Source organism: Scophthalmus maximus, chromosome 12 (genome assembly GCF_022379125.1).
Source record: "Scophthalmus maximus strain ysfricsl-2021 chromosome 12, ASM2237912v1, whole genome shotgun sequence".
Taxonomy (NCBI): domain Eukaryota; kingdom Metazoa; phylum Chordata; class Actinopteri; order Pleuronectiformes; family Scophthalmidae; genus Scophthalmus; species Scophthalmus maximus.
The window spans coordinates 18,272,501-18,294,254 of NC_061526.1; the positions used below are offsets into that span (position 1 = coordinate 18,272,501).

General features: G+C 39.6%; 1 protein-coding gene across 7 annotated transcripts in view; it reads left to right on the plus strand.

Annotated features, from left to right (window-relative positions):
- cacna1c (calcium channel, voltage-dependent, L type, alpha 1C subunit) overlaps nucleotides 1–21,754 on the plus strand; it is a 160,470-nt gene that overhangs the window by 112,009 nt on the left and 26,707 nt on the right. For 6 of the 7 annotated variants that reach the window (XM_047336561.1, XM_035621546.2, XM_047336563.1 and 3 more), the window contains exons 11-32: nucleotides 1,315–1,405; nucleotides 4,047–4,073; nucleotides 5,995–6,155; nucleotides 6,275–6,348; nucleotides 6,515–6,666; nucleotides 6,905–7,106; nucleotides 7,304–7,424; nucleotides 7,898–8,012; nucleotides 8,525–8,642; nucleotides 8,866–8,935; nucleotides 9,101–9,233; nucleotides 9,459–9,588; nucleotides 10,404–10,463; nucleotides 10,616–10,722; nucleotides 12,777–12,864; nucleotides 12,954–13,061; nucleotides 13,200–13,252; nucleotides 13,357–13,503; nucleotides 13,706–13,907; nucleotides 14,423–14,581; nucleotides 14,710–14,820; nucleotides 17,274–17,357. In XM_047336561.1, coding sequence (XP_047192517.1) covers nucleotides 1,315–1,405; nucleotides 4,047–4,073; nucleotides 5,995–6,155; nucleotides 6,275–6,348; nucleotides 6,515–6,666; nucleotides 6,905–7,106; nucleotides 7,304–7,424; nucleotides 7,898–8,012; nucleotides 8,525–8,642; nucleotides 8,866–8,935; nucleotides 9,101–9,233; nucleotides 9,459–9,588; nucleotides 10,404–10,463; nucleotides 10,616–10,722; nucleotides 12,777–12,864; nucleotides 12,954–13,061; nucleotides 13,200–13,252; nucleotides 13,357–13,503; nucleotides 13,706–13,907; nucleotides 14,423–14,581; nucleotides 14,710–14,820; nucleotides 17,274–17,357 — 2,513 coding nt within the window. The remainder of the gene's footprint in view (nucleotides 1–1,314; nucleotides 1,406–4,046; nucleotides 4,074–5,994; nucleotides 6,156–6,274; nucleotides 6,349–6,514; nucleotides 6,667–6,904; nucleotides 7,107–7,303; nucleotides 7,425–7,897; nucleotides 8,013–8,524; nucleotides 8,643–8,865; nucleotides 8,936–9,100; nucleotides 9,234–9,458; nucleotides 9,589–10,403; nucleotides 10,464–10,615; nucleotides 10,723–12,776; nucleotides 12,865–12,953; nucleotides 13,062–13,199; nucleotides 13,253–13,356; nucleotides 13,504–13,705; nucleotides 13,908–14,422; nucleotides 14,582–14,709; nucleotides 14,821–17,273; nucleotides 17,358–21,754) is intronic. The other variant, XM_047336562.1, reaches the window with a different exon arrangement.

Here is a 21,754-nt window from a genome sequence, read left to right on the forward strand (position 1 = left end):
CGTGTTACCTGGTTTCATAGTAAGAGCTTTTTTTGCAAGTACGTTTTTTTTTATATATCCAAGTGGATATCTTATTTAAAAACAGATATTGAGACTCACATGCAATATCTGACTCTCGTACCCAGCGGTTGTTACAACAAGCGTTTGAGGTGACAGTGAGGGGAGCACAGCTCACTCCCGCAGGCAGGCAAAGACTGACAGAAGCAATAAAAAGCAATGTATCAGTTCATATCAGTCTCTCAGTCAAGCGTCCCCACATTCACTGTCTCTTTCTCCCCGTACCTCTATCCATACCTCCCTCGATGCATCCCTCCGTCCATCCCTCTCTCCCTCCGTTCCGACTTATTTCAGTTTATTTGACCTCTTTTTCAATCCTTAACTGACACTTAATATTATTCCTGTACTTCCTTTACATCAATCTCTGCCTCCATCTTTCCAGTACTCAACCCCCCATCTTCGCACATCATTACACTCCAAAAGTGAAAAATTTGCCGTCTCTTTGTAGCTTTTTCAACAAAGAAAGATTGGGTTCAAGCTTTCTACCTGTTTACACAACAGCAAATACATCTTTAGAGCGAGGAGTTCATTTTCAGATGTCTGTGTTGACATACTGTAAATCTCACCAGAACTCTTACTGCCTGGCTGAAGGTTAGAAGACTGAATAAAAAGCATCTGCAGTTAAGCTCCAGCATCGCCCACATTGTTTTACACACGAAAGACTGAAATCTACATCATGTTTTTTTCTTTAAATCTCCTTGAGCTATGAAATCACAAAAGGCCTTTGTTAAGATTTAATTCAACCATTATTAAGCGATCCATCAGCTTAGAAGTTGAAATCCATCTTACTAGCTGTTGCAGAGGTTGTGTCCCAGGATCCCTAACCGGTAAATATTGCTAGTGTGGCAGCTTAGTGTCTAATTAGTTTAGGCAAGCAGTGAAAAATTTGGGAATAGCTTGATTGACTCAAGGGTATGTGTGTAACCGTGGGTTGGACAATACTAATTTGTGAATCCCTACATGTCAACAGCCTCTTTTAATTAGTATGCATACTGGGGAAGTGCAGCGCTGCAGTATTTACCTGAGGAAGACTGGATCCACTTTGTTGATTGATATTTTGGAGGCAACAACGTCTTGAGTTCAAGGTTTAGAGCAAGCAATATAGCAAAAACAGCACAAGGCGTACTGTATGTAAGCAATGATGTACAGTGCAACCTGTTTTGTCTGTTCTGTTATTTTAATTTTTCTCTTTCTGTCTTTTTCTTCCTTACTCTCTGCAACTGTCATCTCTGCCTCTGCGGCTTTCCTCTCTCTCAGTGAGCATGCCAGCCAGTGAGAATGAATCAGTCAACACAGACAATGCCCCCGGGGGAGATGTGGAGGGTGAGACCTGCTGCACCCGCCTAGCGTAAGTACCCCACCATCGCTTTCTCTTTCTCTCTAACTCCCTCTCGCTCACACACACACACACACACACACACACACACACACACACCCCTCTTCTCCTCCCTCTATTTCTCAGCTTCCTCAGTCACCTTCTGTCAGTTTCAAGGATGAACTCTCTTTTGCATCTTCCCTGTATTAGCACTTCAGTGTTAGCCACAGTTCAAGTGGATGAGCCTGTCTCCATCCTTCAGTGGTGTCACTCATCACTTAACAAAATGTAGAAAAGCAGGACATCGACATCTCCTCTAATAGTAATCCAGGTTTATTTCCTTTTCCTCTCTGCCTCCATTTCCACTCTTTCTCTCCTCCATGTGTTTGCTGCTGAAGTTCTCTCCTCCTCCCCTGTGGGATCTCATGAACAGCTGACTCACCCACTCGTTCTCCCGTGTCCTTTCATTTTTTTTTTTTTACATTATTCAAACAAGTGCGTTGCTTTCTTTCTTAGACACGAGGCCAAGCAGGAGCCGTGACCCCAGCGGGCCCACATCACCACACACAAACATACACACCTACATACAAAACTGTTCATCACTTTGAACTTAGCAGAACAGAACAGAGAAAGTTAAGGGATGAAAAAGACAATTTAAAGGTGAAATCGTGCCGAATCAAACCCCCTCAGAGGAGTGTTGAAGCCAGTAGTCACACTTGGTTGACACACTGCTGTTTTTCTGTACTCTCACTATCCATCTGTTACTTTGTCTTTTGTTATGTTGTTTGTCCTGTCAGACTCAACAACAGGTCAATACAAAGAATATGTCATAATGTCATGGTGTTCAGGGAGTTCCCGAATCCTTGAGCATAATTCTACATCTTCTCTAAAATGTAGTCAAAGCGGACATTGTTGAATCTGTTATTTTGTATGGTTGGATCATAAAATGCAAAACAGAAAGACTGTGTCAATTTCCCACTGGAGAAGTGGTCAAATTTTACTCAACTGACATTACAGAACAGTTTGAGTCCTTACATGAAAAAAGGCAGGAACAATCAAATATTTGGCATTTTTGCTTAAAATATATCCAAATATGTATCTAGATTATCAAAATAGTTGATTATTTTTCATGGTTGCCTAGTGGACTAATTATTTTTTAAAAATTGAATGAAAAAATTAACCCAACAGGTTTACATCATCAAACTTCCTTATTCACAAAGCTTCAATAAATAACATTCACAGTAATCTGACGATCCAGAACCTAACGATAAGTAAACCGTGCCACAACTGGAAATACAAGCCCTCCATCCGTCCTCCATCAGACTGCAACACGTTGGATTCGGGGCATTTGCTCACACTAGTATGGAGATTAGACTTAATAGTGTTTCTTTCGGTGTTTGTCAGTTCTTCCTCACATCGCTATGGAGACAGACCTTGGGTAGGAGCTACTCCAGCACCCACTGATCTCATAATCGAGACGGACACATGGAGAGAAAAGACATGTGTACTGTCAGCCTCCATATCCAGCCAGTCAGTCATTTTATTCTTTCATTCAGTCAGTCAATTACTTATTTCATTGCTTCAGTCAGTCGCCCAGTCGGCCAATCAGTCAGCTCGTCAGTCAGCTCATCTGCCTTCACAGACAAAATCGTTGCACGGTTGCAACAACTCCCGTAAAGCTTCAAGGAGTTAATGTTTTCATATGAATCTACTATATTCTCCTTTGGTTTCTTTAATCATTCCAGGAATAAAATCAAATGGAAAAAAAAGGAGCCATTAAGACACTAACCAATGCATTATTAAATATAGTCATTGTTTTTTTCTCAATTAACCGAACATATTTATTATATTGTGCATCAGGTTTACTTGTAGTCAAACAATCATTGGTTGGTAGAGCAGCTTCAGCCTATGAGTTTCTCAGCAAGTAGTCTTTTAAGACTTAAAATCAAATATTTTAAGTCATGAATTCAGCTGATTGTCAAATATTAAAATGTGTACACAACAGATTAAAATAACTTGATATAATATGGATGCAACTTCTCTACTCTTTTCTTCTCTGACACAAAATGTCTTCCATGATCTCTTGTCCTCAGTTCTTTATGTATTGTCTTCCTGCTATTACAGTGGTGAACAATCAACAGACATTAGATAAATTCTTCTTCTTTTTTCACACCAGGATTGTTTGGATAAAATCCAAACTCTCAGCATTAGTATTATTTCTTTTGACTGGATGCCACTGTATACAGTACATGTTGGCAGGGGGTGATTTGTTCAAAAGAAAAGTGGGTGTTACTATTATATTCATTTGGTCATATTTTGTATCCAAAAGTGGGTGCATAAATATGGACAAACAGTTCTTTGATCATCTTGCAGTTTTGCAGAGGGACGACCAGCGGCCTTTGTGCTCGTGTATTTTACCCTCAGACTCTAAACTAACAAATGTCGGTTCGGCTTCGTGATAGAGACTGATTGTATCTGGAAAGTGCAGGAAACACTGGAGGCACACAACTAAGCTGATCAAGGAACATATTTTGCTGAGGCATTTCGTGATAATGAGGGAAGCAATTCCCCTTTATCCCCTTTCAAATCACCCCTTTCATGTTGTGTACCTGTCTGTATGTGTGTGTGTTATGTGTGTCTGTGTGTATAATCCATTCTGTTTTCTGTGTTCCAGAAATAGGATCTCCAAATCCAAGTTCAGGTTAGTAGATGTTGTTTACCATAGTCTATAAACTCACCCGCTCCTCTGTCTCTACTGATGTGGCATTTGTGCAGACGTGTTTGTGTTCATGTGCAGGCGTGTGCGTGGAAGACACAGACAGACATATGCAAAAAAAAAATAGAAATAGTTTGTCTCACTTATTCTAACTGAACATTTTAGAAGAGCAAAACCACTCAAGTCTGTATGATAAAGCTCAGCTTAGCTGAAAGACTGGAAACATGGAAACGGCAAGCCTGGCTATGCCTAAATATAAGCAGCTAGGCTAACCAGCTGCTGGCAGTCCCTTCATATGTACAGTATACAGTAACTGACAGATAAGAGTGGATTTGGTTTTTCTCATCAAACTCTTTAAAAGAAAAAGAACAAGCATCATTCTCAACATATCCAACTGTTCATTTAAAGAGGATTGGTCTTTCTCAAAACAGTGGCGTGTATTTATCAAATTACCTTCCCTACGTTAAAGTTATCAAATCCATCCCAACTTATGCTAAAAATGACACGTCCTTTACTGTAACAGTGCATGTCGGCTGGTGTTGTGTTGTGAGTCGTGTCTCATGTAACATTCAGTGTGTGCATCATGGCCGGGGCCGCTGTGTGCCATAACTGACTCTGAACAGCTCTCACACACTCAGACTGCAGGCTGGTGGAACATTCATTTTGTATAGGCAGGGGGAAGAAGACTTTTCCCCCCTGAGCGGTGTTGATTTGTTTAAAAAGATGCCTGACAGTTACACTACATGACAAATCTTCTTGCAACCATGTCTGGTGTGGATAGCTAGACACCCACATAAATACAGAGATACCTGACCTGCCAGTTGGGTTTACTGAGTTTATTTAGCTCATTTAAGTAGAAGTTGATACATACATTCAAATCCCAATTTAATCTATTGAGGAAAAACTGTAGTATAATATTTATATCTGCAGTATTTTATCTTTTTTTCCCACTTATGTTGACTTTTTCAAACTGTACTTGTAGCCAGGGTCAATTACACCTGCATATTTACATAGGGATGAATATTGATTTGATTCCTCCAAGTGACCATATAGAACATAAACATATACAATTCCACAGGGAGATTATACTTCAAAGCTTCTTTGAAGTGAGAACAAAAAAAAATTATCCACTGTCTTCAGTTGTGTTTATCTTGCTAACTGAGAAAATGACAATTATGAAATTTTATAGATGTAAAATCACTGGTACATGAGCGTAGGTGAAAGAAAAATGGTATGACCCATTAAATGCGCTTACTCACATACTGTCGATGTGACTGGGAGGTGTAAGTGTCGATCTCATGCACAGTGCAACACAGAACATCATGTTGAATTGTCTAAAAGGAAAAGCATACGTTTATGTCACGCGAAAATAAACCACCTCCTCTTTTGTAGCACAGATTTCCCTTGAAGTTTGAATCACAATTTAACACATTTCACTCTATATTTGTCCCTTCAATCATTTTGTAAGAACAGGTGTTTCTGGGGGATTTTCTCAAAAGGGTGCATATCTCACTCTGCAACAAAGCTCTACATATTGGATTCTCCTCGGTGTGAAGCGCCTTTGAGGATGACTAACTCTGTTCCACAGCGCAGCTCTCGAACAACAGACAACCACAGACGAAGGGGTGATGATGTCAGCACTACTCTGTAGAAAAGAACTAATTGACTGTCTTTTCCTTCTCCCCCGCTGTCTCTCTCTTATTTCGTCTCTCATGGGCTCTCGCTCTTCCTCTATCTTTCTTTTGTCCCTTATTTGTCCCTTTCCTTCGCCCTGTCTCTGACCCTCCTCCCTCACTTTCTCTCTTTCCCCTCCTGTCTCTGTTTCCCTACCTCCTCTCTCTCCCACATTTCTTCACCTTAACATCACTCTCTCTCTCTCTCTCAATCTCTGCTTCTTCCTTCTCAGTCGCTACTCTCGGAGGTGGAACAGGCTATGCAGAAGAAAGTGCCGGGCGGGCGTCAAATCTCAAGTTTTCTATTGGCTGGTCATCTTCCTGGTTTTCCTCAACACTCTCACCATTGCCTCTGAACATCACCAGCAGCCTCAGTGGTTAACCGATGTACAAGGTGTGTGAGCACACCTCGCACGCATCCACACATGCTCACGAGATTATTCACCTTTCTACATTGTCCTGCTTGTTTTCCCTTTCTCATGCCAACTCCATTCTTTCCTCCCTTGTCCTCAGACATAGCTAACAAGGTGTTGCTCGCACTCTTCACTGGTGAGATGCTGTTGAAGATGTACAGTCTGGGCCTTCAGGTAGGAGAGGCTAATGAGTCAATGCTGTTTGTCAAAATTGTTCAACAGGAAAAGGCTGCTTCTCTGTGGAAAAAAATACAATTGTCATGACAAATGTAAATTTCTGACGTCAGTCTCCTCTGCTTTCTACCTTCTCTTGCTTATCTGTTCCCCTCGCTCGCCACAGGCGTACTTTGTTTCGCTCTTTAACCGCTTTGACAGCTTTGTAGTTTGTGGAGGAATTCTGGAGACCATTCTGGTGGAAACCAAGATCATGTCTCCTCTCGGCATCTCTGTGTTACGCTGTGTGCGCTTGCTACGGATCTTCAAAATAACCAGGTAAATAAAGACATTTGTAATATTGGTATTTATTGAGCAGAGTCTTTTACGAACAAGGATTGGGTTGGTCTCACATATTTTCAATGATTTGCAAGATATAACTACGACTAAAATCAATAACACATTTAACTGGAGAACAAAGTCAAGTATAATGTGTGTATTTTTACGCCTGTGTGTACTTATACTTCTGACATCCACATATAGGGATTACAGTTTTAACTGAATATTCTTCCTCCAGATACTGGAACTCACTGTCCAACCTGGTGGCCTCCCTGCTAAACTCTGTTCGCTCCATCGCTTCCCTGTTGCTCCTGCTCTTCCTCTTCATCATCATCTTCTCCCTGCTCGGCATGCAGCTCTTTGGGGGAAAATTCAACTTCGACGAGACCAGACGCAGCACCTTCGACAACTTCCCCCAGTCTCTGCTCACAGTGTTTCAGGTAATGATTCCATAAATGTTGCTGCGCTACGCTTTCTGCTGTTGTCTATTCCATCATGCTCTATGTTCAGCTATCAGCTTGTGTCCGTGAAATTATTTCAATGAGCTTGAGTCTGAGAATAAAAAACAAATGTGAAAAAACAGGATTTCCTTCATGCAGATAGAAATCTTGAATTAATTTTTACTCTGTCTCCACAGATCCTAACCGGAGAGGACTGGAACTCCGTGATGTATGATGGCATCATGGCGTATGGTGGACCATCCTTCCCTGGCATGCTGGTCTGCATCTATTTCATCATCCTATTCATCTGCGGAAACTGTATCCTACCACAACAGAGGTCTACATGAGATAGCTACCAAGCAGCCAAGATGATGTGGATCTGAAAGGTGGTGGAGGGATGATAAGTGATGAAAAGGACTGACAAATCTATGACAGGGGCTGCAGTTAAGGCCGGCCGGGAAAATTTGTTTTCTGTTTCTGTTAGATTTTATCCTATCAAAAGGATAACTGTGCCTAAATGTGATTTGAATAAAATATTACCTGATTTCTGGCCCCTTGTGAAGATGCCGTTATAGAAGGGAAGGGTGTGTTTGGCATTGGTGTGCATTCATGAAGCCCAAACTGTGTGCCTTAGGTCACTGAGAAGTGCCACTCAAGCAGTTGGGAGCTTAGTGTCTTTCAGGTCCACATACAATGCTAATTATTCACTTAGCTGACCAGGATTGTTTGCGGCCAACCACACTGATGATCTGCTGGGTCAGCAACATCCTTAACTTCAACCTTCTGAACAGATATCCTGCTGAATGTCTTCTTGGCCATCGCTGTCGACAATCTAGCAGATGCTGAGAGTCTGACATCAGCCCAGAAAGAAGAGGAAGAGGAGAAGGAGAGGAAAAAACTGGCCAGGTAAAGCAGAAAGAGAAAGAAAGACAGGTTTAGAGAGGAAAAGCCTTGAAATCAAAGAACTAAAAGTTCTTAACAATTCAAAATTTAACATATTGTTTGTTTTTTTAGACAGGCCTACATTTTTTCAAATGCAAATTGGTCAGCAAAAGCAATGTGAGATTATAGTGCAGCCGAAGAAGATAGTGTCCACCTCTGCGGCGCAAATCATTAAGTACGTCCTTGGTGGTTGCAACCTTTATTGATCTGAGGAAAAAGTGCAATGAACAACAATCATTGGTGCTCACTATCATCTTGGTTTGATTGTAAAAGCACCGCCCACATCTGTGATTTATTTACAACCCGTCACAGAAAATATAACATTTTTTAAAAAAGTGTTTATGTTGCCTTTGTGATGTAAATTATATGTTATTCAACAGAAAACAGCAAGTTAACATGGGCGAAGACTACTAGCTTTAAGGAAAGGGGAAAAATGCTTAACATGAGGGTCTTATCCATCTCTCTCTTTGCCCCAGGCTCGCCTGTCCAGAGAAGCGCCATAATAACGAGAAGCCACCTCTGAAGGAGGAGAAGAAGGAGAAAATAGAGCTCAAGTCCATCACTTCGGACGGAGAGACCAACACTGCTACCAAAGTAAACATGGACACAAACATCATGAAAAACTAAGGATGGGAAAACGTGTCACTTAGATGAAAAAATTACAACTGCATCAGTCTGAAACTAGCACTTGGCACTGCTTTTGCAGTGGTTGTGAGATGAGGCTCTAAGACTTAAGAAGCCAGACACTTTACTATCTGCACATGTGAGTGTGTATGTTGTCAGAGAATTTAATTATTTGAATGTTCTCCCTCTGCAGATCAACATGGATGACTACTGTGGAGATGAGAGTGAAGAGAAGAATCCGTATCCTGCAAATGATTACATAGGTAACACACAGCACAGCCACAAACCATATGTATGTACTAAGAGCGTGAAGGAATGAGTGGGGAAATGATTTAATAAATGTATATTTGAACCTGTTACCGTGCCAGAAACTGAAAGCCCTACTTTTCATCCTCCCTCTCCTTTGTCTTGTTCATCCTCCCCATCAGGAGATGAAGATGACGAGGAGCCAGAGATGCCAGTGGGCCCGAGGCCGCGGCCACTCTCAGACATTCAGCTGAAGGAGAAGGCCATTCCCATGCCTGAGGCCCGCGCTTTCTTCGTCTTCAGCCACACCAACAAGTAAGAAAAGATCACGCTTCTGCCTCACATTTTCTTGCTCTATACCTTCCTGTTCTTCCGTGTTCTGTTTCTTCCCTTTGTTTCTCCCTGTATTTTATAACCCTCTTAATTCCCATCTGATAATTTTCTGATTCTTTAAGATTTCCTGTTATTTCTGAAACAAGAGAAATATTGATTGTCTCACTCTTTCTCCGTCTCTGCCTCTGTTTCTATCTCCTATTCTAGATTCAGGGTTCTGTGCCATAAGATCGTCAACCACAACATCTTCACCAACCTCATCCTCTTCTTCATCCTACTCAGCAGCATCAGTCTGGCAGCAGAGGACCCGGTTAAGAATGACTCTTTCAGAAACCAGGTGACAAACAATAAAAATGAATATAAAAATAATAAAATGTAATGCCGATACATTACATGGTTTGTTTCTGACAGCAACATATTAAGGAAGCAACGCTTATGGTGACTGGGTGTATGTTAACCAGCATCAACTCAAATTTTATTAATAATGTATTCATTTCTTATATTATCAAAGAATAAGAAATTATATCTATTCATTTGCCTGCAACAGCAGTGTAATATAATGTATAATCAGCATTAAGCCAAACTCTACAACCCCAAAACATGTACTGTTTGTATTTATGAAAAGCTGCACTGCAGTTGTATACACTTATGAAGCATCTCTATATTGTTAATATATTAACGTTGTTCAGTACTAACAGTATTGCTGTAATTGAGTGAGGGGCTTTAATTGCGAACTGCACTCTGATGTAAAGACTGTGAGCTATATCTGTTTCCGTACATTGTTTCTTCTCTCAGTGAGTGAGACAAATCCCCCTGGAGCTAGTAAAGATTGTATTTATTGTGTTTTCCATGGCTTTGCTATGGGCTGCTGCGTATTAGTCTACTCAATTAACCTTCATCATAAACCCTAATGACATAATTAATCTAGTTTTTTATATTCTGCTCTGTTTTCAACATCTATTTAAGTCTAATGGGAATTCATTATCCTTTGACTTTAACTTAAGCATTATTATTATTTCAGTCGGTTGTGGAGTCGTGCAGGCATATGCCACAGTTGACCACAAGTTGTTGAGTTGTAATTTAAAATCGGAGGAATGTTATTGTGTGGTTTACATTGGTCTGACAGAATCGTGCTCTTTGTTGTGTTTTTAGATCTTGGGCTATGCAGATCATGTCTTCACTGGACTCTTCACCATAGAGATCATTCTGAAGGTAGTGTTTGTTTCTTACTATGCAGGATATGCTTTATCCCTAGTTTCTCGTGGTCACAATCTTTATAAATTCACTGCATGGTCCATTATTTAGTTAATGCATTATTTAGATTTGATGTTTTTTATTTGACATTTTAACTTTGATCTCTACAGATGACAGCCTATGGAGCCTTCGTCCACAAAGGTTCATTCTGTAGGAACTACTTCAACATTCTGGACCTGGTGGTGGTCAGTGTGTCCCTCATCTCCTCTGGAATACAGTGAGTGCATTATAATGCTTGTCAAATGAATTGCATGCTTTTTGCCGTTGTCTTTCAAATGGAATGTTGTCATATTTCATTCCTTACTATTTTAATCACAAGTGTTCTGCACTTATATCATTTGGCAACGATCCTAAGTGACATCAGTGTGTCACGAAATGTACATTTGTGTTATTACACGTTAAAACACCAGTCGACCAAGTAGTGGCTGCTTCACAAGACAGTCCAAAAACACAAAAATCAAATTAAGGAGTGGATAAGTGGAGGAAAATGTTTTTGTTTGTAAATTTCCTCATTCTTCACACTTCTCTCTATTCACAAATAACTTCACACGTCATTACTCCCAATCCCTTCTCTCTTTGTGGTGTTTGTTAAAATGTCCTATGCATCTTGTAGCAAATAACTCCTTGAAATGCTTTGATATTTCCTATGTTTAATATGCTATACTACACTCTCTGTCTCTAATGCTTAATAGACTAGACTTCTCGACGTAAGTCCATATTAGTCCATATTAATAACCCCCTTAACAGACCTTCACCTTAAATGTGTAAAACTGTCACACTTTTAATTTGTTATTTCTGTGGTCCTGGAGAGTTTAGCCTCCTTCATTGCAAGAAAAAAAGGACAGTAAAACTGCAATTTGAAATGTAATCGACAATTTTACCTTAGTGGGATTATACCGTATGGATAATAAATAGTTATGAACACAGTGTAATCGCGCTCTTTTACTGTAGACGCATGCCAAAATTCCTCTTCACAGACTGCGACATGGAAGTCTGGAAGTGGGAATTGAACCAGGGAACATTTTTCTTTAAGTAAATGATCGTGGATCCTTTAATACTGTAGTCAGATTTCATATCTATATGATCGTGAGTTTGTTCTTTGTCATAGATTTGGGAGCAGGTCAGACTCAGTTGTCATATTTGTGGATTAACTGAACTCTCCTGGGCTATAGAAACTACATCTGAATGCCAAACCTCAGTGGTTTTTGCCTGTTAAAGGTAGTTAGTGAGTGGGATTTTTTATAAATGATTCACAGTCAAATTAATTGTAAGGAAAGGAGAGGAAAGGAAAGGAAATCCTTACAGCTGGTTTGACTGTGATGTGTCACCGGAAACACCCCGCTCCACGTGAACTACCTTTAACTGTCTTTAAACTTTACCTTCCTGTGTAAAAATTTGTACAACGGGTCTTTTCCTTACTTTCTGTTTAAAAGTCAGAACAGAGTAATGTCACTCCCTTTGAATCACTCCCTTCACCACCTTAGAAGTCACTCCCTTAAATGGATACATTGACATTTTGAATGTCTTTTTTTTCCTCCTGCCGTTGTCCAAGAAAAGGTTTTTGTATTTGTTCTTCAGTTAACTGAATAACTGACTTATTAGCCATTGTCACTGAAATTAAAAGAAGATTTCATAGCATGTTTGATACCTGTAGACATCAGTAAGTACGAATTAGATTTAACATATTTCACATTGCTGAAGAACAAATGATCAAGCTTTTTCCAAACGTTGATTATAAAATTCAAAATGTCGCAGTATTCATTTAAATTTTTAGTATGTTCAACTTTTCTTTTGAACCACTTTCTTTGAAAGGCTTGTACTGACACTCCTACAGCAAAACAATGCTCAGTTTGCCTGTAAATTTGTGACTTTGTGTTTGTCTGTTTGTATAGTAGTTTGTGATTATCCATGTATCATATGTGTTTGTGTACTTGTTTTCTAAAACAAGTATACAATTGATATTTTATTAATGATTTTTAAAATTATAAATAGATCAAACAGAAGTATAATCTTTTTTTATTTGACCGTCTGGTTTTTACTTAAAGAAGACATTTTTTAAAGTTTTTAATCCACCTTAATCATTTTAATTTCTTTGGCTTGTGTGTTGAGCTGTTTGTATCTCCACAGCTTGTCTTGAAAACCTTAAGTACAGATGCTATCATAAGTTCCCTCGGATGTGTGTCGTTTCAACCTCGTAAATATGTGTCACTTGAAAAATGTGTGTTTAATCAGATTGGCGAGTTCCGTAATTTAATCCCATGGGTTTTGCAGGTCCAGTGCGATTAATGTGGTGAAGATCCTGAGAGTTCTGCGAGTGCTCAGACCACTAAGGGCCATCAACAGAGCGAAGGGACTAAAGGTTAGCTCACTCATATATAAAGGCACGTAACATACACTTACTCTCACACGCACACATATGCTCACTGTCATTTCTGGTGTGTTTTCCAGCATGTTGTGCAGTGCGTGTTTGTGGCCATCAGGACCATCGGAAACATCGTCATCGTCACCACGTTGCTCCAGTTCATGTTCGCCTGTATTGGAGTACAACTTTTTAAGGTAAAGAGGAAAGGAGGATTAGAAGAAGGGGCTTTCCTAAAGCTGTCTGCAGGTCTTCTGAAAAGCCCTCATATAATATCTATTCACGTTGTTTTTAGTACTAACATATAATACTTCCTTTCTGTTTTTGTCCATCAGGGCAAGTTCTTCTTCTGTAGCGACAGCTCGAAACAGACTCAGGCAGATTGCAGGTAAGAGATACTTTCTGCACCCAAGCTTGCGGTCTTCCCTCTTATGGCCAAACTACTGGAGGAAAACAAGAAATGTGAATATATGTGTCTAATTGTATTCGTAGGGGTTCCTACATCATGTATAAGGACGGTGATGTGGGGAAGCCTGAAAGAGCCAATCGAAATTGGGAGAACAGTGACTTTAACTTTGATGACGTCCTGCAAGGCATGATGGCTCTGTTTGCTGTGTCCACTTTTGAGGGCTGGCCAGGGTGTGTGTCTACTTACAAACACACTACACATACATATAGATACACATATTGTGTGTACCCTGTCTTGTAAAATGTCTTGGTATCCTATCCTAACATTTCTGCGCATTAAACCATTTAACTTTAAACCTTTTAAAGAGCCTTTCTTCTCCAACTCGTACTTCAGCCTCAGTAAATCTTCCCCCTCTCTCTTGCCTGCCCTCAGGTTACTGTACCGCGCCATAGACTCTCACGCTGAGGATGTTGGGCCTGTCTACAACTACCGTGTGGTTATCTCCATCTTCTTCATCATCTACATTATCATCATTGCCTTCTTCATGATGAACATCTTCGTCGGTTTCGTCATTGTCACATTCCAGGAGCAAGGGGAGCAAGAATATAAAAACTGTGAACTGGACAAGAACCAGGTATCGTTTGTGTTTACTGTTTTTACTGAATTTGTGCAAACCTTTGCAGTGTTTTTCATATGTTTAGTGGCTAAATAGGCGTGAAATATGAGTTTTCAGTTACTCCACTGTTCTGACTGAAGTGGGAACGTCCTTTTGTCATTCAGGAGGCACAGGGGAGAATAAATGGCGGCCAGGCAGTGGGGATGAGACATGGAAGAATATGGACAGGCTGAACATGAGCTTTAGGGTGTGAACTACTTTAGGAATCCAGCCAGGAGGGAGATGCAGAAGTTCATACATAGGATGAGAGTAAAGGAGCGAGGCCCTGCAGCTGCGTGGTTTGTGATGATCCATGTTTCAGAAAAAGGCATTGAACCTGAGGCGGTGGATGGCATAATAATCTAGGATTGGAATGGCTTTTTTTTTAGCGGTACAGCGAGTACAGCAAAAGATAGACGAGGAGTTGGGGAAACCAAATCGGCAAGGAAAAGGGTTTGTGCATACTCACGTGTTTGTGTTTTTGTGTGTCACAGCGTCAGTGTGTGGAATATGCCTTGAAGGCCCGTCCGTTGCGCCGCTACATCCCTAAGAACCCCTACCAGTACAAGGTGTGGTATGTGGTCAACTCCACCTACTTTGAGTACCTGATGTTCACACTCATCCTCCTCAACACCATTTGTCTGGCCATGCAGGTGAGTCCCACTTTCATAAACTAATTCAATTAGACACTTATCAAATGTGGTAAACACAACACTCGAGACAAATCCCATTAAAACAACAACTCTGTAGACATTAATGAGTTGATTGTGTGTCTTTGCAGCATCATGGACAGACCAAACATTTCAATGATGCCATGAACATCCTCAACATGCTCTTCACTGGACTCTTCACTGTGGAGATGATCCTTAAACTGATTGCCTTCAAACCTAGGGTAGGTCCACTTACTCTAACTGCATGACAGAATGACAGTGTACAGCACAGCACAATAGATGACAGTTGAGTTAATAAAAGTACATATCTATGCACTTCTCTACTTAGTACTAGTTAAATCCAGTGAGAACAATAGAAAATACATGTTTAGCCATTGAATCGCTGTTTACCGATGTCGTGTATATTCCTAATACCATTTTGAATTCCACCAGATGATGTCATGTGGTTTTTAATCTCTCTGCTCCCTTGTTACCTTGCTGTTGTTGCTGTGTATGTATATTTGTGGGTTTATTGGTCCAGTCATAGCATTTCCTGGTGCATCAGCCTTTTTAACAATAACATATAGGGAATGCCACCACCCTCTTTCATCAAAGTAGAAAATCCGTGAAGACAATCAATAGCAAAAACATAGTTTTAATATCATATTTGCAACTCTATTTTTCTTAGCACAGGCAGTAAATCGAAATATACATTTAAGAAAGAAGTATTCCCACTTATTGATGATTTTTACATACTATGTTGAAACACACAAAGCCTCTGTACATTAACTCACTGACGAGAGAAATATGAAGGGGAAATCGTCTGCTAAGGGTAACCTTCCCTCCAGGATGTCAAGTAACAGAGCCAGTATCACTGTTACACATTATGCTCATTCGAATCTGTATATTATAACCAAATTCTAAACAATCAATTCAGTCTACCAAAGGTCTAAAATTACCATTATTTTAGTTCAAGAAATTACTTTCACCGTTACTGTTTTACTTTTTATTTTGATTTGCTGGAAGTTAGTTGTTGGAATTAATGCCATCCAATATTTGAACCAAAGATTTGTAACTACTAATTATAAACGTATTCTTTTGTTTTTCCAGTCAGCTCCAAAATTCATATCATGTTCATCAAATGTGTAATTTAATTAGGATGGACAATGGGTTTACTTTGAAAGGTAATCATCTAGATCATTTAGTCTGAATTACATAATGCTTGCCTTTTAGTATCTTCAGGCATAAGCTGCCCCAGTTAGAGTTTACTCCTTAACCGTGCAGGACAAATTTTAGGGCTTGGGAATTGACATCATGCTGTGCTCTATTAGTTATGTAATGTTATATAACGGCAACATCAATTAACAGCACTTTAATCTGCCAGAAAGCAGTTTCGCAACTATCTTTCTTTTTGTTAAATGAGCATGCCAGGGTTTCTCCAGCAGAGATGTGAATTCAATAAACAAACAAATTGATACTTGTTTGTCTTCTCCCATGAAATGACTCCATAGTACAGCATGATGACATATTCCCAAGCCATATTGAACAAATCTAATGAAATTGACTTCCTATTTCCAAAACACTCGATGGGGGAGTGAACATCAACTTTTGAATGTGCTTTTCTATGATTTGACTGTGTTAAACTCTTTCCTTAAACAGCCGTCACTCATTGAGGACCAGCTTACTAACACTTTTACTTCGTAGTTGTTACAGCAGCTGGAAAGAGGACGATTAACATTTGCTCCATGAAGAATTCCTTTAATTTTCGCAATCTCAGTCTCTATCATGGAACAGCAACAGTTACAAGCATTTCTTGATGCTTTCTACTATCTGTATTTACTGTGTTGTGTGGTTTGAACTATGTCCCACTCAGCTGTTTTGAAATTACTATGTAATGATTAGTTTGTCCACTTGAATCAATCCATACATCAGCATTTGGATACTAATGCTGATCTCTGTTTTTTTACTAATGTATAACTGGTTTTAAATTAATATTCTTATGCTTGCCTGAATCAACTACATTAAAACAACCCTACTATCCAAGGATAACTAATAATATTTTGCAAATCTTCCTGAAAAGCCATGTGCCAGCCAAGTTTTTGACTCGTCACATCTTGGACATAATTTTAAGTTCACTGAAGTACACTAAAGTGAGTGTGTCCAAATAAATAACAGAATTCTCTGTTCATTACAACTTTCTAAGATGCAGCTTTCTCTACTCACAGTACAGATGGTATCATTGTATTTTACCAACCTAGATAATACTGATTGGCCTGAAGCTTTATAGACATAGTTTTTCATAAATACTCACTTTGTGCCACTGTTGATGATGAATTGCCGAAAACAAGTTAAGTAAGCATAGTGACCGTACAAAAGCATTGCATAATCATCCCAAGTTGCAGACGTAAAGAATTGCTATCTATCATTAACGGAGCAGGAAGTTAACCACACTCGATGAACAGATACTGCAGAGGAAATAAGTTGATTCTGTTCATTAGAATTAGACTGTGTCCTTTTGTTGTGGGGGTTCATCAAGTGTAGCCTATTTTTTTTTCTGTTTCCTGTAGTAGATACTGTAAAACCTCATACCACTTTGATAAGGCTGCGAAGTGGCAGCAGATGTTGTTTTCCTTCTAACCTGCCTTTCCTACCCTCCTCCTCCTCCTCCTCCTCCTCCTCACCTCATCCTGTGTAGGGGTACTTTAGTGATCCCTGGAATGTGTTTGATTTCCTCATCGTAATTGGCAGCATAATAGACGTCATTCTCAGTGAGATCAACGTAAGTACGATGCCCACATTCTCTCTCCTTGTCTCTCCTCTCTCTCTCTGTCTTGTGCCCTCTTACTTCTTCTGAATCTTTCATTTCCTTCAACTCTTCTCTTCTTTGTGGCAGTTCTGTGTTGTGCTGTCTCTACTCTTCTGTCCCTCTCTCTTCTTTTTCTTGCCTTCTCTCTCTCTCTTTTCTCCTCCTCCTTCCATCCTTAAATCCAAGATGGCCGCTGCCGCTCAGGGGACCCCCAGCCGCAAAGGTTCTTCATCATGAGCAAGCTTCTTCCTGGGTTTCATAGCAAGTAGAGGCAACAGAGGCAGGGTTTAGCTTTGGACACAATGGTTCCTTGAATTGCGTCGTCCTTCCTTATTCCCTACATTATCTCAAATGTTGTTGGGTTCTTTTTTTCTTTCTTTTTTACTTATTGTCAGATTGACATGTCCTCAGGTTTGATTCCCTTACTAACTGAACTAACTCGCTGTCCAATCACAAATAGCCTTACACACCTTTTCATTTTTTTAACCGCAGCAACAGATATTTCTTTTGGGTCGTGATTTTGTTGCAATTTGTTCTTTACTGTTGTTCATGTTGTTGACATATTCCTCTCATGGACAAGCATGACTGATCGCTGCTGCTCTTCCTCTGCTGTCCATCTCTTCCAGACTGCAACTTCGTTTTTTTTTTTATTGTTGTTTAATTTTGTTGACTCTTGCCCTTTCTCCTCCGACTAAAAACTCCAGTGCTTATGTGTATAATGTTTTATATCTTATTTTTCTCCTCTCTCCTTTGATTTCCGTTCTTTCCATTTTTTAAATGTCTTATGTTCTGTTCTTTTTTTCTGTTGTTTTTCTGTTCTGTCCACCCCTACGCAGCATTATTTTGTTGATGCATGGAACACATTTGATGCCTTGATAGTTGTGGGTAGCATTGTTGACATAGCGATCACTGAGGTTAACGTAAGTAGTCCAAATCCCTCCCTCCCTTCCTGCCTGCCTGCTCTGCCATTCCCACATACACAAACAGACCGAGTGCCGATACCCATCTCGCATGCTTTCAAATGATTAGGAAACTATAGCTGCACCAGATTTGAGCTTAATAGATGGCTGAATAAGTCTGGCAGTGAAAACAGCCAGATGTAGTACAATCAAAACAGAGCACAGAGCCCTCTGAAGGGTTTGTTTACTTTTAAATAAAAGAGTTTCTGTCCTCAACGCTGAATACCTTTGAGGCAGACATTTGTTGTTATTTCATCATATTAGTTCAAATAAACTTGTTTCCCAACTTGTTATTCTCACTCTCTTGGGTCAGTATCTTGTCACTCAATTTGTGTACAGCTGTGTGACGAGGGTGCAAACCAAACTTTCTTTTCTTTATTTACTTTTTTTTTGATTTTCTAATATTTGAAACTGCTTCAGATAGGTATGCATGCCTCGGTCTGCTGAGCATCAATAGCATCAGAAAAACTATTTGCATTTGTATATAGAACCTATTGCATTGTCTCAGCACTTGGTTTGTTTTCACATGGGGTTTATTTGATCCATTCCCCTGGCATGTTGGACACTGTATAGCATGACAGATATGAAGGTGGTATATCCAGGCCTGGGACTAAATATTAATTTGTTGTTTTATAATTTAGCTATTGCGTTATTGAATTTCTAGAAAGATTAGAGGAATGCAGATTCTTGTTTTGGGTGTTTTGACCCCAGGGTCATAAAACTCTCAAATCATAAATCACTAGGGAAACTGTAAATGAAAATGCGAAAAAATACAATTTGCTGTTGCAGTTTTTTTCTGTCCAACAGTATAAAAGCTGCATACATGGGAACAATTTGATCCATAAATGGATTTACTCAGGACCCATGAAATTTATGTAAATGTATGTATGAATTCATTTATTATCGACATGGAGGCTTTATGGTCAACAGTGGGGCTGAATAAGAATGAATATCCCAAACACAAGTCAAATGTTGAGTGTCTGTCGTATTTACACTTCAGGGATAATTGGTGTTTTATTCATGTGATATTTAAAGTGCTTGGCAGGAGAATAGGCAGGAGAATAGTCTTGAGAACCATGCAAACCTGCAAAGTGTGGCTGCACAATTCCTCTAGAAAACTATGATCACACTGGCCCAAAGGATAGGTCATGTAAAAAGCATTCATTATTCCGTGAAGGAGTTTTTTTTAATTTAATTCCATATCGCAAAATGCATGATTTTTTTAGTAACAAAGTAGAAGGTGGAGGCAGTTCTTTATGAAGTTAATTTTGACATACTTTCTGTTTTGTCATACAACTTCTAAATGCAGGACTTTAGGGTTTATGTTAGGTCATTATATCCGAATTTGATCACTGTTGTAGTGTTTCACATTAAAATAAAGAAAACAAGAATGATACTTTCTTTATTATGTCTAATTTGCTTAGCTTGGCATGAAGATTGAAAGCAGGGGGAAGCAGCAAGTCTAGCTCCGTTGAAAGGTACAAATATTCACCTTCAGTAGCCGGTTACTTTAGCGGTGCTGAAATCCTCCCACAACCTCAACTGTAAGCACGCTGCAGGTTTGGTTAGAGGACATGAAGCAAGGAGAGGTTGTGCACAGAGGTGCACCGGTACGTTCCCCCGCGGTGGAGTGCTGTGTGTTTCACCTCAGACGGCACTGGCCACACATACAAATAAGGTTAGTGTATCCCAGGGGGAGTGTGAGCGTGGCACTTGTTTTCATTCCTTTAGAAAGGGAAACCATTCGTCCCAATGGGAGGCTGACACTTTACTTTACTCAATTTACTTGGATATTATATATTGTATTCAGTTTTTCTATCTGGTTATTGCAGGGATTTGAAAATGCATCCAGTTTTTTTCCCCTGCTTGTTTTTGCCTTGCAGACAGTGAATTTATCTAGCAGTAAAGTCTAGTTGTGTAGAGAGAGAAAAACATAAACATACATAAAATATGCAAAGTATAAGTAATGTAATGTTAAAATTTCTTTAACAAGGAACAATTAGCCACATTTACACAGAGGTTTGTTGGGCCACAGATGTGCACCTTTGTCATCTATACAAGTCACTGATGTTACACACTTTGGTTTGGAGTTTGCTTTTGATTTGGTTTGATTGATTTGCAGTTCTTTCTGAATGATTCACTTTTCTTCCTCACCTCTAACCTAAAGGCATGCATCAAGTCTTGTTTAGTTTTTTTCTTCTTTGGTGGTTTTTAATGATTTGGGGGATGAGATGCCCAAGCTACCTTTTCTTTTCTTTTTTTTAAGAAACCCTACGCACTTCAATCTTGAGAACTCTTGACCGTTTTTGAACCGGGACCCTGTCACTCAAACATTTTAAATTTTAGCTTGGCACTGCATTTCACCAGGCACCTAAGTGCAAGTGAATGCTTTTTAACATTCTCTGTGATGCAATTGCCAGCGACTAACTCTCCGTCACTGCATTCAGAAGTGCACAGTGAGGTGCAGTAGCAGGCCAGCTTTTAAAATGGCGTAATTTTGCCTACACTAAATATGAAATGGCCAAAATATCTTGTTTGAGTGCACCTGCTTCGCTGCTCCGTTGGGTGCTTGTTGCCTTAGATTAGCTGCTTTCTTTGTGGTCATCAAAACAGAATACATCTTTAATCCAGGGTCTCTACTTCTGCCCCAGCAACCTGCGGGTGCTTCTTAAACCTTGTATGGTTTCTTTTACATTTTTGGTTCTTGTTTGAGTAGAAGTAGTGTGAAGAGATTGTTAGTGGTTTGCTCTGAGCAGTGTCTTGCAGACGATGCCAGTATGGACTGCATCTGTTCCTCCTCTACCATTGGAATGCCTCCTCTTCTCCTCTCCCTCTCTCTCCGTCTCTTTCTGAGCTTTTTGACTTGACTCAGTTGACTTTCAGTTTTCTGTTATGGATGTTTATCTTTCTCTTTCTCTGTCTTCTTTCTCATTGGTTTGTGGTGTTGCTTGCTCACCTGAAATGCAAGCTGGGTAACATGGGTCCCAAATGCCTTTTCCTATGACCAATAAGGCCAACCCATTATGCTGCTATATGTTTGAACAATAAGTCTAAATGTAGTGTGTAGTGTGTTTTTAATCCCAGCACATTTCAAATTAAGTGAAATGTTCTTATGTTGTTGTACTACAACATTTAATGTCTATATCAAGAAATCTTATAATGGGTATAAACCCATGTTACCTGCTGAACTGACTGAACTGATTACTTTTTTTGCTCAAAAGATGATGTGCAATCTGAGAAAACAGCTCATTCTTAGTTTAAATTGAAAAAGTCCAGTGAGCTACAGTAACTCACATCTGCACTGTAGTTCAGCCTGAATGGACGACTGTTTATTTATTTACAAATTGACTGTTTTATTTACTTTGTCTGCGCTCAGATCCTCCAGGGCCACAAGTCGACTGTAGTCTCTGA